Source organism: Homarus americanus, unplaced genomic scaffold (assembly GCF_018991925.1).
Source record: "Homarus americanus isolate GMGI-L3 unplaced genomic scaffold, GMGI_Hamer_2.0 scaffold40047, whole genome shotgun sequence".
Lineage (NCBI taxonomy): Eukaryota > Metazoa > Arthropoda > Malacostraca > Decapoda > Nephropidae > Homarus > Homarus americanus.
Window position 1 is genome coordinate 671,052 of NW_024741731.1, and position 15,969 is coordinate 687,020.

Consider the following 15,969-nt stretch of genomic DNA (forward strand, 5'->3'; position numbering starts at 1 on the left):
ATATATATATATATATATATATATATATATATATATATATATATATATATATATATATATATATATATATATATATATATATATATATATATATATATATATACACACACACACTTATCACATCAGCTGCTTAATTTTGAAAGCAACTATCAACCTTTTTTCAAAAACCAACAGTTTTATGCTGTGACACACTGTCAATATATACGAACTATTGTTCCTTCTGGAAATGCTGAAGAAAACCATTTCACCTCAGGGTAAATTGCATGAAATTTTTTTGATAATAAAGTTACATAAAATGACATTAGTCTCAATAAACAGAAGTGACTTTCAAATTTTTTAGCAACTTAACTACAGTACAGTACTGTAGTGGTAAAATACGAGACATCCACTTATTTTAATTTATGTCATGAATCATAGTGTGTACTGTAGGCTGATGTATGGATGTCCAAAGACAACTAGTTCTGTACTGTATAATGGTAAAGTGATGTTCAATTAGTTACAATCAGTGAAGAAACCACATGCAACATCAATTACTTTATACAAATACTGTAGTGCTCAGTAAAGGAAACAATATTTTTACAATATGACATTACTGTGGTCAAATCTTCAAATTCAAAACTTATTCAGTGTATTATGAAAATAATTATATTTTTTTGTTTGTTTTTTACACGTATTTCTACTTGGCCAGAGATTGATATTTTAGGTCTTATTTATGAAAAAGAAAAACTCACAATCTTGTCTGCAAAGACAATGACACAAATTTACAAACAAATCTTACACACATTCACATATGCAAAAACATTACATTGACATACATATTCAGTAATTAACAAACCATATAAAATTACATTGTAATTGATTGCTTAAGTCAAGTAATAATATATTAGACCTCTGGTTTTACGAGCATCAAACTATTTAAATGTCAAGAAATTGTAGTACAGTATTAATAATAACAGGGATAAAAAATACAAACCCATAATGTAATATCACAACAATGACCACTGACAGTCTGTTCCCAGATACCTTAACCTATACTTCTCAATCGCCTTGACAAAGTCCCTCACATACAAATTCAATTCTTCAAAACTTTTATTGTGCATAGACATATACTTGCAGAAGCATCAACATACACTCACATTATCATTAAAAGTGGAAGTGTATTATTTCTCTTCTCATGTGGACACATATTTTTACACTGATCAGCATAGTTAGGTAATTTCTTCAGTATAGCAACCATATCTTACAATAAATTTTATTTAGTAAGACGTCCACTTGAGGGAGAGCTCTGACTAGAAAAATGATGGGCAACATAATGTCAGCTGAGGTTATATCATGAGAGCAGCAGCTGAAGATTTAAACAGATTTTTTAAGTTATTTGATCAGCTTGTCGTCTTGAAGGATGTAATTTTTGTGAGTTCTGGAGTAAGGAGAACAAACCAGTAAGAGGAATGCATACAGTGTAATGTCCAAATGTTCTTTCATCTCAAATATAGTACTGTATTCATAATGAAAATAATTTAAGGTTGTATTACAACTAAGCTCTAGAAATTGTAATTTATTTCAAAGTACAGTAATCAATAATTTGGATTTAAATAAGGAACCAATGTTCTGGCATTCAAATTATTTAATTATTAAATATACCATCTGGTATAACTGCATTTGCATAAGTACACTATTAAAACCACATGTCCCTTTATGAAATAGACTGTGTCAAACAAGATTTCTTGGTGCAAGATTACATCATATCTATTTTGCAAAGCAAATGCTTCACCTTCTTCTTCTACAAGATCTAATCTTCTTAAAACACGTTCTTTTGAAGAACTCAAACACAATGGATTAATAATGCAACATACAAGTAAGGCTTGTATGTATGAAAAACTACTGCATTCACTACTATGGCCTGAGCTGCCTTCTCCTCAGCAAAATCCATACCAGAAATTTATCTCAGCTTAGACAAGTTACACATACTGGAAATATGAAGTACAATTTAAGATGCCATTTGTTAATTCTCACCACTGTGCAAAAATTATGGGATTGTGATCATTTTCATGTGCAGCCTTAAAGTACAAAGTGGTATCTGTGCTGGCCCCGATTTAGTCCACAATGAATACAATGCAACATGTAGATAAAACAGCCAATCTAAGCCCTAATTTTCCCCTTCAATAAGACACAAGTCACTCAAAATATAAGACAAAGCCTAATGAGGGAATGACAGCTGGACTGGCTATTTTGGTTACAAATGTTCATGATACAAACATTAAACAGCTGTCATTTTGGTAACAGAGATTGCTAAATCTGAGTTCTATTCTTGAAATGAATGGATTGGAGCATTAAATCTTAAACTCAATAATTGTTTTTAATATAAACTTTTTATGACTATCAATTATAGCAAGTTTAATATCATGATGAATGAGGATTCAATCTAGAATCCTTAAAAATACTGGTATTAATTACCCTGTAAATATACATCACAGGATACACAACAATATAACTTTTTACAATACTGTATAGGCTTTTAAAATAGAATCTTATTACCACAACCAATTTTATTCTTAGCAATCTACCTTAATGCCTTATTGATAAATTATACTTATAATGCTCCAAACCAACAAATTTAGCACCTATAAGCAGTAGCATTGACGCTTCCCGACAATGTAGCACAAAGTAAAATGTCGAGGTCCAACATGCCCTGCCATTTTGAGGGGATGGGGTAGGATGGGCTCATGATCACTCTGCTGCGGTAGGAGATACCTATGTCCACAGTGAAACTTGCAGCTCGAACCCATCATGATACTCGTACGTTTTGTCATCAAATTCCATTCTTAACTGCATAGGATGACTTGACCCTAATGTGATTTGGTTTCATTATATATTTATCACAATTATCACACAATTTTTGTATTCTTACATATTGTAATCTAATTTTAATATGAATCAGTAATTTCGATCTGGAATATTAATTAAGTACTCGTACATTTGGGTTTACTGTACTGTACGAGAGCAGCTTAAAAAATTTTCCTTTACTCATCTCTTAACATTAATTCATGGTTATGTATGAGTATTTCTCAGTTCAATACATTACTAATAATTGTTTCTCACCGACTTTAATGAAAACATTTTCAAGTGGCCCAAAGAAAAATTTTGTTTTCTGATCAGTCATAGGATAATCCTAATAGACTCCAAACTGGCCAAATCCTACCATTAGGACTGATGCTCAGGTCTAAAGGGCCTCAATCCTTATGGTTAGATGTGGTTGGGCCTATTAGCACTATGGCCGAATGGAGCCGCAAACTTCTGATGTTTACACACAAAAACTTATTACTTACAGTAGAGCCTTCATTGAATGTGTTACTTTCTTGTATAAATACAGTACAACAATAACATTTTCCATTATAAAAGAAATCAATCTTTCCAATTAAATGTTACTGCTATGGGACATTATAATTATATTTTCCAGTATTTTTAAAACTAGATTTCCAGTCAAAATCAGCATGTGCGGTTTAATTAAGAAGTTTTAGAACAAGGCCACTGACGTAAACTAACCTGGTCAACATATGCCAATAATATTGATGGCGTTCATCATATTCCTCAACGACACACGACCTTATAAAACCGACGATAAAAACGTTAAATATTTTTGTCACTTAATTTCTTATGATGAAGATAATGCGTTCATAGGTTTGTCACTTTTCACCTTAATACCATTAATAGTAGCTAGTCACTTCAAAAATACCTGTTATCAGTTTCCAGGCTTGATTATTTTTTTCATTTAATCCCAATTTGCACTTTATCATACTAGTAATATTTAGTCAAAAGGCAACATGGATAAATTTCAGACAACAAACTGAAACTTCTGCACAAGTGACTAACAGTATCAAAATTTTGGCTTAATCCCAACATCCATTATTGTTCTTGAGGGGATGTGGGGAAGGCTGGAACCCATATCACCATGGATGTGCTCTTAATAATAATAATAATAATAATAATAATAATAATAATAATAATAATAATAATAATAATAATAAAAATATTAATAATAAAAATAAAAATAATAATAATAATCATCATCATCATCCCAAAAAATTACTTTTCTACACTTATAGATCACTCAAGAAAATTAAAGCAAACAAAGTTACAAAAGTGAATTTCCTTATTTCTTAGAATTGTTCCAACAAAATTACACTTGTCACCCATCCCCTTCCTTTTCAATGTATTTCATATAACCCTACAGGTGCAATATGTCAGTGCAGCTGTGTAAAAGCATATGATGTTGAACAACAATCTAGAGTTCAATAATTAACCTTAGGGATCAGCCATGCATAAGTCCTCTTTCAGCAGTTAATATCATCTCTCCCTAAGGCATATTACGAACCATAACATGACATGCAACAATGACTAGCTCTGGCTGTGGTGTTTGTTTGTAAATATCTATGTAAATACAGTAAGCAAACAAGTACAGTACATTAAACTGATTTATCAATTGTGGTCCTAACAAACACAAAAACTTTGTTAATTAGGCTATATATTGCCAATATCAGTTGGGAACACTATAGGTATTAATTCATGGGTGCTGGGGTTATGTGCACCAATTAGAGAAAATAAAATACATGTGCTTTAATAAAGACGAATTTAAAAAATAATAATACACATAAATATAACAACGGGAGGTTTCTAATGGCTGATAGGAGCAGGCACATTGATTAACAATGACAAAATATTTACGAGATATTGGTGGTATCCTGAATGCTTACCCAATTCATTTACATTTCAAATACTTTTAACGAGGTACAAATGAAAACACCAAGTGGTCTATAAAGCAAAAACTTAAAATACTGATAAATTCTAGATGTAACTTGTACTACGCAAGACTGGCTTCACACCGTGAAGCATATTAGGTGTACTGTACTGCCTCAGTAGTCTTCAACAATAATGACATTCTACCGGCTTTGAGATTCCTTTCATCATATTTACAAGAACGGATATGTAAGTAAAGTAATATACAAAACATCCAAATACAATAATCTTCCTGATAACTATTGCTGATGGTGGGACAAAACCTTACATAGACAGCGGCATCTCGATCATCAAGAACTCTATTCGCATTAACTGCATAAATCTCAAGAATCAAATTTCGTATATTATAAATTATACCCCAAAAATCTGACATCCTGCATGACAATAACAAGGATTAATTAAGTGTAGATGATCAAGACATTGCAATAATAAACAAATGAGGCACTTGAAAAGAATCCCTTCGAGGACGTCGATAAATAGTTCGGCACGGCAAATACCGGTAACCATAAAAAATTATCGAAAGTAAATAAATAAACAATTGCATTCAAAGAGTCAAGCAAAAAATATTCAATGAAGAAAACTTTGACATATCCCAGTTTCTCAGCTGTCTGCAGTATAATATTTGAACACTGAAGAAATATTTTTGGTCCTCACTTAAATTACAAAGAACATACACTCAGACCTTTAAGCCATACCACATTGTCAGAGCAATAAAGTCTGTATCAGCCATGATTCAAAGTGAAGAACTTAACACTCAAAATAACCTGCAACTGATAACTCATATCAACAACAAGTTAATAGTCCTTGGGCAAAGTGAAGCTCCAAATTTATGAAAACATCTACATCTAAGTCACTTCAAGTGATAAAATATTCCATTTCTAATTTCTTTCAATACCTGTATCTACAAGTCCTTGTTTGTGCAGGAGCTTTAGATACTGGGATACTAACTACAATACAGGATACACTAACTATAATACAACTCGGTTACTAAATAAATAACAACAGAAATATACCATATACTGTAATTATAAATTACACCAAACACACGTTATATAAGAAAGATCGTTAAGGAAAATAGTTCGTCAAGAAAGCTGAGCGTACGAAACTTTAAATGTTTTGGTAAAAGTTAAATATAGTCTTTGGAATAACAAAAACATAGCTGGGATGGCAATATATCATCTCCTTTTAGACTCATTACAAAAAGGATAAATATCTAAGTTATTACTGGAGAGGATCGGAATTTGATAATGTCCACAACTTGCAAAACCTAACGAACACCACAACCTGCACAGGCACTGAATATTAACATTAATAAATACATTAATAATAACTGGGATAAATGGGCTAGAATTGGACAATAGCTACGAGTTACGACCAACAATATTTTCTGTCTCCGTCTCGACAGATGGAACTTTGGTGGCTTTTACTTCGCTGTTAGGCGTGTTAACCGATGTTGTGGGCCTCTTGCCGTCTGCTATACTTAAACCAGGGGGTGCTTGATGATCCGTTGATACTCCAACTGAATCTAGGATGCCCTTAAACTGTTGAAGTGTTTTTCGTAAGGTGATACAAAAGCCTTTTGAAGCTGGAATTAGGGGAAACTCGGGCAAATCAACTTTGGTATCTGTGGGAGACAAATAAATTCATCAAAATTATATCCAGTTAAATAAACTTTAATACCTGCGTGATCATAAAATATTCTTAGACTTCAGGTTTGATTGTTTGGAGGAGCAGATTTTGGTTGGGTTAGGAATATTAGTGTTTGTTTAATTAAATTTAGTGTCTAATAATGCTCAGAAATTAAATGATAGATAAGTGTTTATTGTGAGCAGGACCAACCATTTAGTGAATTCATAATTGGTGGATGAGTGAGATAGAGAAAGATTAGTTTACATTTGTTTTTAAAATTAAACTTACCGTATTGCCGTGTGTGAATTTCATGTACGCCCCATGGAGTTCCTGTAATAAATTGCACCCGTGACCATAACAATACAACTGATAGTGTTGACAAAGATATGGAATACAGTACTGAAAAATTTTAAAAAGAAAGAAAGAAATGTTTTAATACCTGGATTATGTATCTCTCTGAAGGTGGTGGGAGTCGTTGGTGAAAGAGGGTGACAAATATTATAGTTTTCTGATATCTCAAGCCAGCACTCCAGCCTCTGCACTTGTCTGCAAAGAAATTATTGTCACTAAACCTTTACCTGTACTGTACAGTTCTAATATCAACATTTACAGCAACATGGTAGATGGAGAACCTTCTATGACAGCCTGGCCATGGACAGTCCTGAAAAAAGTATCATTACCTTTCTGTGTTTACAATTTGAAATGGTGGACGAAATGCTTTGATATATTCTCCAGTCCATTGTATCATGTTGATATGCCTGGTTCCCATGTTGGTAACAACAATGTAATAAACAAACAGATAAAGATGCAAGAAAAGATGGCAAAATATTGATATAGCAATATCAGAAAGATTGAGCTGGATAGAAGAATACTGTATGTGAAAAACAAGTGACTAGGACAGCACTTAATATTTACCAAAAGATGATTAACAGGTACAGTCTCCTTCAAGATCCTTCTAACACTGCTGGAGACAGCTGGCAACTCAAGGCCGTTTGTTTACTATAGTACATAGTATAATATAATACGAAACAACAAAGCCCAACCATTAAATTAAGAAACGGGGAACTAAATTACCAATCGCCGATCCCTTTTACATTTATTCATAATTTTTACTGCGTACTATAGTAAACAGACGGCCTTGAGTTGCCAGCTGTCCCCAGCAGAGTTCGAAGAATCTTGAACGAGACTGTACATCATGAAAATATGAAGGTCAAAAAAAGATAATGGTTTCCACTGAAAAGTGTGTTTTTCTACTAGCAGCTGATAGGGTAAGGGATGCAACGTGATACAGAGTTACGGTATTCTGTGAGGGAAAGACTATGACAGAGTACTACAGTATGTTGATGACTTATTACTGAACAGGATTTTTTTTCCAGGTGTATGATGTGAATCAGTATCACAATACTATACTGTACATGTGGATAGTAAATGTTTGTTAAGAAAAAATATATATATATATATACAGTATTGCTTTCTGATATTAAATGCAAGGGACCAATAAAACTTACCTAAAAGCTTTCACATGAAAATGATGAATTATTTCATTTTTAAAGATGTCTGGGGGCGCCTGAATCACTTTAGCCATTGCCTGAATTAGTTTGAGGACTACCATTTCGTTGTACATGCGAGAGTTTTCTCGTCCCTGCTGTGTGCCTTTCTGACGCTCATACCCGGCTTCATTGAAGTATGGTTCACTCACCAGGATCAAACCTAAGGGAAGAAAACAATTACAAAATATACAGTAAATCCTCTCAATAATGGAATTGTGATAATCGGTATTGGGAATGGATTCTGGTGAGAAAAGTCTAAAATTCCGTTTTAGCATAACCCTTTCCACAACCCACATGCATAGTTGTTTACATGAAACTGCCTGAGTGCCCACTAGTAGTCACCCTTTCACACCAACACTTCTACTGATGAGCTGCATAAGAGAAAGGTTGTCATTGGCTGCCTCATTACCCCTCACCCTCACCTCCCCAACATCATTAGTCTCTCTCTTTCTCTGTATGAATGTGTTAATACAATCTGCATATTACTGCATCATTTTTATGGACTTAACATATACTTTATAAACATTTCACTACTCTGCCTAAAGTGTTGCATAAGAGTGGTAAGAGGTTGGGAAAGGTGTAAACATATTGATGTGAACAAAGAGCTTGAAATCTTAGAAAACTCACTAAAAAAGTGCCGGTGAAAGATGTAAAATATAGAAAGGAAATATTAATGAAGCATGTTGCATGGACAGTGTCCAACTTATCGAGCAAGTGTACAGTACTGTACCTGTATTAATTTTGTAGTGCAATTAATTAATTTTGTACAGTACTGAAGTGAATTTATTACAATACATTATTGTAATGTGAAGACATGTATTTGGGATCTGTTTGTGTATATTATAGTACAGTATTACAGTACTAACTTTGGGAATACAGTACAGTACATTACTTTACTGTATTGTTTTATTTTTTCGGGAGATGTGGTATTGTTTTACGAGAACTTAACAGAATGTTAGTAGTTCAAGAAAACAGAATTTTTATGATATTTAGAGTATACAGATATCTCTGGTTACTGGAAGTATCCGAGAGGATTTAATGACCTGTACAGTATATAAAATGGATATGGATATTCACAAGTCACAATTTACCATTCTAATTATATGCTACACCCCAATCTGGCTCATCAACTAAGAAGCAGCAGGACGTTGTCATAATAATAATAATAATAATAATAATAATAATAATAATAATAATAACAACAAAATAAAAACGAATGTCGTAAAGGTATGAAGATATAAGACTGAGTTGGTTGGTTTGTGATATTAAGATGGTCAACAGATGCTTAAATTTTACTTTGAAAAATTAATCTACCCCTCAAGATATATCAAGATTTTATTATGGGGCAGGAAGAGGGTTGTGATACGATCGTGCAGCGAATGAGACACATCTTACAGGGAGACAAACTGATGGACAGCATCACTGAGTAAGGACAAAAGGGGAAGACCTTGAGTAAGACTAAGAATAGGTACATTGGAGAAACTGAAGAGAAGGTCATATAAGGAACAGCAGTATTGTTATTAGGATAAAAAGGATAGTGTGGAAGGCTGAAACCTGTAACTATGCAGAAAAACAATGAAGAGATCCAGGACACTGCTGCCCTAAAATGTCATACACTTAGTACTAACCCTGTATTGATATGATGACTTGGAGGAGGTTACTCTGGCTGGTCCACACTTCCGTGCCTTTGCCACTCCAGGTGCCAAGAAGAGATACACACACCTACAAATGAGGAAACGCAACCAATTCAATTTATGTAGAGAAACTCATATCAAGTAAATAATTTAAAAAGCATTACACAAAAATAAAATGCATTGCTAAATCTTTTTTCATATAATTTGGATTACGGGTATATAAAAAAAAAAAAAAAAATAGAAGTCACAAAGAATAAACTCAAAGGAAACCTATCTTTCAATTGATGACAACAGAGATTCCTCCTTCATCAAACATAATGTACAGAAATCTTTTAATGTCACGTCCAGTTTAAGAGAAACAATACTTAACTTTACATTCAAAATCTTCAGTCTTGCTGAAACATTTTGATTTACCAAATTAACCAACAGATACACTTGAGGCTTCCCCAAGACTTACCTTACCATCCTCATAAAGGTTTGGATTGAGTTTGTCAGAGCAATAAGTAACATAGTGACATAGTGGAGGAGCACGGGGGTAATCTGCTGAAAGTTGAAAGTCAAAAAAGAAGAGGCCATCTTCATATGGAGTTCGCTCTGGTCCTCGAATCATAACAGAGTACAGGTCCTGTCATAAAATAAACATCGATAAGCACTGCTTTATTTCAGGCTCTCAATTTAGTGAGTCTTAATATTAGTCAATATAAAGCATGCTTACAGAAATATGACATTCCCTCAAATACTGTTCTGTAACTTAAAAAATATAATAATAATACAACTATACTGTATAATAAAATAAAAGCAGTATAAAATTTTATAATAATTAAAAATAGACTCACAGTTGAATTTGTTTAACACGGCCCCCGGTGGAACAAAATTAACTTGAAAATCTCCTCAGGGTATATAAACAAACCTATAAACTTGACAACCCTACAATGAATACCTTTCAAAACAGTCTTGGGCCAGGTGTATAGAAATTCCTTACTTGTATAAAAGATAACATATCAACCAACTGGAGCAGTCTATTCCATCATCTCCATCCTCATCTTTTAAAGGTTAAGTGTCTCTTAACTTCCATAATTCACAAGTATTCAATTAAATTTCTGTACCAGGTTAGTTCATCAAGTAAGACGTGAAACTTCATTCATGCATCCATGGTACAGTTCATGCCACTTATAAGCCACAGAGTGGTAGCCTCAAAACCTCTCTTCCCCACCTCCCGAAACATACAAACCAGGCAATTAATCGGTGGTCAGCCAAGCTGTAAAGTCACCTGATGCTTCTAACATTTCCTCTTTCTACAGTGTTCTTAAGAAACACAGAAAAAATAATAAACCAAATAATGACCTGAGAAGAAAATTTTCTGCATTGCACATTTGCTGGGACATTCCTTTGTTTTTGGTAGTCTATAGACAATTATACAGTCCAATATCAGATAAGCTGCAATCAATAATGCTATCACAACACACACACATATACTCCACTCATCTATGAGAGCATCTGGGAGGGCACACATTATTTGTGTTGAAATTCCAATGTCCAACTCCCGGCCACATTGAATTTATTGTTATATAATCTCCACAGAGACTCTGTTTTCCTGATCTTTAATAGCATTCAAGAACTTCAGTCAAACAAGAACTTCAGTTAACAAAAGCTGCAGTCAAACAAGGGGTTCAATCAAACAAGAGTTTCAGCCAAACAAAGGCTTAAGTCAATAAGAGAGCTTCATTTTTCTTTAAATATGTGAGTTTACACCAAAGTGGATGACATTATTCACATCTAAATTAAAGTTGTAAACTACAGGAATAAGAAAATTCAAACATACCAAAACTGTGGTTATACCTAGAGATGAATTTTCACTGTGGCAAAAATATAAATAAATCAACTGTGAGCAAAAACCTACCATCCTGTCCTCGTAGCCCCTGACCCAGATGCCTGGTGGAAGGGAAGTTTTCAATAGTTTCATCTCTTTGCGAACTGTTCTGTAGAAATGTGGGGGATCGGTTGGCTGGAACATTGTCAGTTTAAACTTATGACTATCAGGTGCAGCTTCCAAAACCAAGAAACCTGAAAAGAACCAATACAATTCTTACTATATATTGTGCCCATCACAATGAAATAACTAACAACACAGATTCAACAAGTCTGATTTAACTTGCATCACAACACTGCTTCTGAAGAGGAACAAGAAAGTGTAAAGAAAGGAAGAGGATATACTGATACAGTATTAACATATGCATTATATACACAGTGGAAAAAAAAAAAGGTAAATAGTGTAAGACTGAAATACGAAATCCAATTTTATGGTTCAGGGGAAGAAAAATATGACTTGTGAAACCAGCACCAGCTAAACATCTCCTGGTCAAGCCTGCCTCTGATACAGGACATGGCATGTTTAATCACAGGTTCTCTATCTGCATGGATAAAGTTTTCACTGAAATGCAGTATTGTAACTCAACTGAAGCAGGGCTGAAGTTCAGATCCCATTTGATCCAATGATTATTTCAAGGACTCAATGAAGCTTAAGGTTACTGTATAGAATATTTGAGTTAACTATTAGAATCCCATGTTCTAAACCCCTTTGGAAATAAAAATTATTTCATACAAGTCCTATGATCCTGTCTCGTTATCAAATTTACTTCCTTGTGGGAAGTAACCAGGTTACTTGTTTCTTCCTTGTCATAATAAAATGGGACATCATAATTTAATCTTTCAACATTTAGACAACTGCAAGTTTTTAAACCAACTAAGCTATGTTGAGCTATCAAATGATGGGTGATAAGCAAACCCCAACTTTAACACAAACTGCAATGATACATACTGTATAACAAATGCAATGAGTCGCAGTAGTGTGGATACATACTGTACAGATCTTGTCTGCTGGTTGGATCAGTCAGATGAACCCGGCTGTGCTGTCTATGCAGCTGAACCTGTAACTCTTATATCTTTTACTGAAAAATCTCTTTGTTTTGTTTTTGCACTACCAGATACTGCTTCTAATGATCTACAACATATATAAATTGTCAAGTACGAATGACCATTTTTTCTTTAGGATGCAATGACAGGCACTCATGCTATACATTGGTTGATAACTATTCCCAAAAGAGAAATATGACTTGAACAATTCTACATTCACAATTCAATGATTAATGGTAAAGGGTGTGAAAATGATGGAGACATAATGGGTTGGAAGATCTGTTCCATTCAATACTGTTAAAGATGCAAAACATATAGTAGTTAAAAATATAATTATGTTGGGAGAGATGTTATACCCATCACACCTGAATTTTGTATGTTCAGGAATTCAAACTTGGCATGACACTTATTTTTAGACCCAAAAGAACCATCTTTTTTATGCCATGCATGCATGCACCCCCTCACACATAGACACAGACACATACACATTCGTTTGTAAACCAGTATCATGCCAACTTTGAATCCCTAAATTGACCTCTTAATAACAGAGTAAAGTTGACTTAGATAATAATCAGTGCAAATATTTTTTTTTAAGTTAATTCCAATATTAAACAAAACTATGAGCTCATTCTACATATCTCTTAAAAAATTAAGGGAATATTAAAGCTACTGTACTAATTAAGCTTCTATATGAAATAATACAAATATGAGAGGTATAAGGGGGGGGATGGAAAGATTTCCGAATATTAATTACCTGACTGCATAAGAACTCAACTTTGAGCAGGTTTGAAGAGACATCATCATTGAAAACAGAAATTACCGGGTAAGAGTTTATAATACAGTACTGTACAATCAAGCCAATGAAAGGTGATATGTACAGTATACTACAGTCTACTAGCCCAAGCTGCTACTCCATGAAACCACAATGAATAATTCTCACCGTCTGGCTCAGAGCTGGGAAGACAGTTCCCAAGTGCTTGTCCACAACCTAGGAAAGCAGCATGTGGAAAAGGTCTGCATTAAACTTTCTATTACACTAAGCATAACAAAAACTTACTCATATTAACTACAATATTTCAGTATACAATACAATACTGATTATTATTACACAGCAAGTATGTATGTTAGGTATATTCGTAGACAACTGTAATATTAATAAAAAAAGATAAATAAAACAAAAATTCTTCTTATGGTATTGTCTTCACCTGTACTCAAAGCAGAATGGAGATGCATGAAGTAGAACCTTTTTCAGGGTTACCAGAATTTTGCAAACAGTACTGTATTGCTTAGCTACGTGTACCTAATAGATGACACAGACTATATACCGAGTCATCACAATTAATGTAACTTCTTTAACACTAGAAAAAATACAATACAGGTATATAATTTGTAAATTGACTTGAAAAAAAAAAATATAAGCTGTATCAGAAGGTAATCACTCAAGATGCATTCCTGAAGAGAGAACTTTTGGTAAATCACCTGACAACAAAGCCATTGTAACTTACTGTATAGTATTTGATATGGAGATGCCTTCCTAACAACATTATTTATTACCTTTGAGTGATACATGATGGCTCGATTCGACTACTTGTGCACTTAAGAGAACTGATTAATGAATAAATCACGGAATATGCACTCATAGTACACTATACATTATTATTTATTTACACTACAATATTATTTACTAAGTGCTGAAGACAGATGTTGTGATAAGAATGGGAGATCAAGAAAACTATTAACATGGTGAAGGAGAGTGAGAGTGATCAGCTGTTCACATTTTGTTAACAAGGAATTTAATATCTTACAATGACTCTTCTAGGGTTGAGTGTGGGAATTTTTTGGGGAGAAGGCTGATTATTTTATGATAATGTTATATCAACCCGCCACCAAACGAACGTAAATAACATAAGAATTATGGTGAACTTGCATAAAGATGTGTTAAAACAGTCCTGAAGGAGGGAGCCACCCACCTGCACTATCTCCTGCCTACAGAAATGTGTTGTGTTTTAGAATGCCTGAAACAACTATGCAACACTATAATGTGAATGTATCCACAAAATGAACCCTAACCGATAATTTATTAGTGCAAATGATAAACAGCAGTACAAAGCGGTTTACTTTTACTGAAATAAGTAAAGTATGCCAATGAAACAAATCATTCAGCACTTACGTGACTTAAAATATAAAGAGTGCTCACCTTTTACTACATTCAACACTCACCTTCTGTTGGACTAATTGCAATTTCTGGACCACAGGTTTCAGTGGCAGCAGCAGTAACCTCTCCATTGACTGCTTCTACAAGACTAGCTAAAATGGCGTCAACAAGCTCGTCATTCCTCGAATCTTCTGAGGATACGTTTCTGTTGCTGATTTCACTATCATTCCCATTATTAGTTATTATGCTGCCATTTGTTGTTGGTGATGAAGTTACAGCTGGAGAAATATATGAAGGAGACAGTTCTGAAGCATCTTCAAAGTCATTCTTCAGATCATTTTCATCCTCTTTATTTTCTTTTTTCTCTTCTTTCTCTAATACTAAAGCTTCTGTCGTTGGCTTCACAAATTGCTGAATCCCCTGCAAAGAAAATACAACTATAACATTACACTTTTAATAGTATTGAATTAATAAATTATTGTCAAATATGTAAAAAAGTTCCTGCTGACTGAGTAACCTATAAATAAGAATTCAGTTTTTCAAGCTTCGTGTTTCAAGGTATGAAAACTCAATGAGTGAACTTCTATTTGATTTAATGAGCTCACAGTATAAATCTTGAAGCGGGGTTTGTCATGCTTTGTCCTTGGCTGAGTGGCCAGCTGGGCTATTGCACTCTCAGACTTGTTTTCTATAGTCTGGAGTGAAGTCGGTACAAACCTGCCTAACGAATGAGCCTACTAGACTTGTTTTTTGGGGTGCAGTTGTGTTGACTACATTACTGTCATCACTCAGAATGCATTGTGGCTTCTAACCACTTTAATTGTCTCAAAACAAACAAATAAGTGATGGTAGTGAGTGCAGTAGTACAAAAAGAACACAAAGTGTTGAAGGAAAAGTGGAAATGCAGTCCATGACCAGAATGGTACAGCAACCACAACAATTTATAACTTAAAGAAGAAACCTCTTAAGTAATTAGGATACAATATAAAAATAAATAATGAGTAGATAAAATAAGACTGTAGTATTTTGATCTCCATATAAAACTTAGTGGCCTGACTGGCAGTGGGTGACCGACATTGTTTACTGCTCACAAGATGATTGTACTGTAATTACAGAATTTGCTGGTACTTAAAAAAATGCTATAGATAAATTCAATTTAAATACCATTAAACAGCTTTAGTCTTTGTATTACAATATGCGGTAAACTGATGAGATTGTAAGTACTGTACAGTATACGTTTTTGTTTCCTGCCTCCATCTAAACATTCTGCGAGCTGACACATAAGTAGTGTTTT

General features: G+C 33.8%; 1 protein-coding gene across 6 annotated transcripts in view; it reads right to left on the reverse strand.

Moving 5' to 3' along the window:
• Positions 1-249: 249 nt before the first annotated feature.
• Positions 250-15,969, reverse strand: part of LOC121876028 ((E3-independent) E2 ubiquitin-conjugating enzyme UBE2O-like) — a 47,367-nt gene continuing 31,647 nt past the window's right edge. For 4 of the 6 annotated variants that reach the window (XM_042380891.1, XM_042380894.1, XM_042380892.1 and 1 more), the window contains 9 exons: positions 14,741-15,095; positions 13,461-13,508; positions 11,508-11,671; positions 10,065-10,232; positions 9,602-9,695; positions 7,932-8,133; positions 6,863-6,969; positions 6,712-6,753; positions 250-6,418 (listed from right to left, as the gene is read on the reverse strand). In XM_042380891.1, the coding sequence (XP_042236825.1) occupies positions 6,156-6,418; positions 6,712-6,753; positions 6,863-6,969; positions 7,932-8,133; positions 9,602-9,695; positions 10,065-10,232; positions 11,508-11,671; positions 13,461-13,508; positions 14,741-15,095 (1,443 nt within the window). In that variant the 3' untranslated portion in view covers positions 250-6,155. The remainder of the gene's footprint in view (positions 6,419-6,711; positions 6,754-6,862; positions 6,970-7,931; positions 8,134-9,601; positions 9,696-10,064; positions 10,233-11,507; positions 11,672-13,460; positions 13,509-14,740; positions 15,096-15,969) is intronic. The other 2 variants (XM_042380895.1, XM_042380893.1) reach the window with 2 other exon arrangements.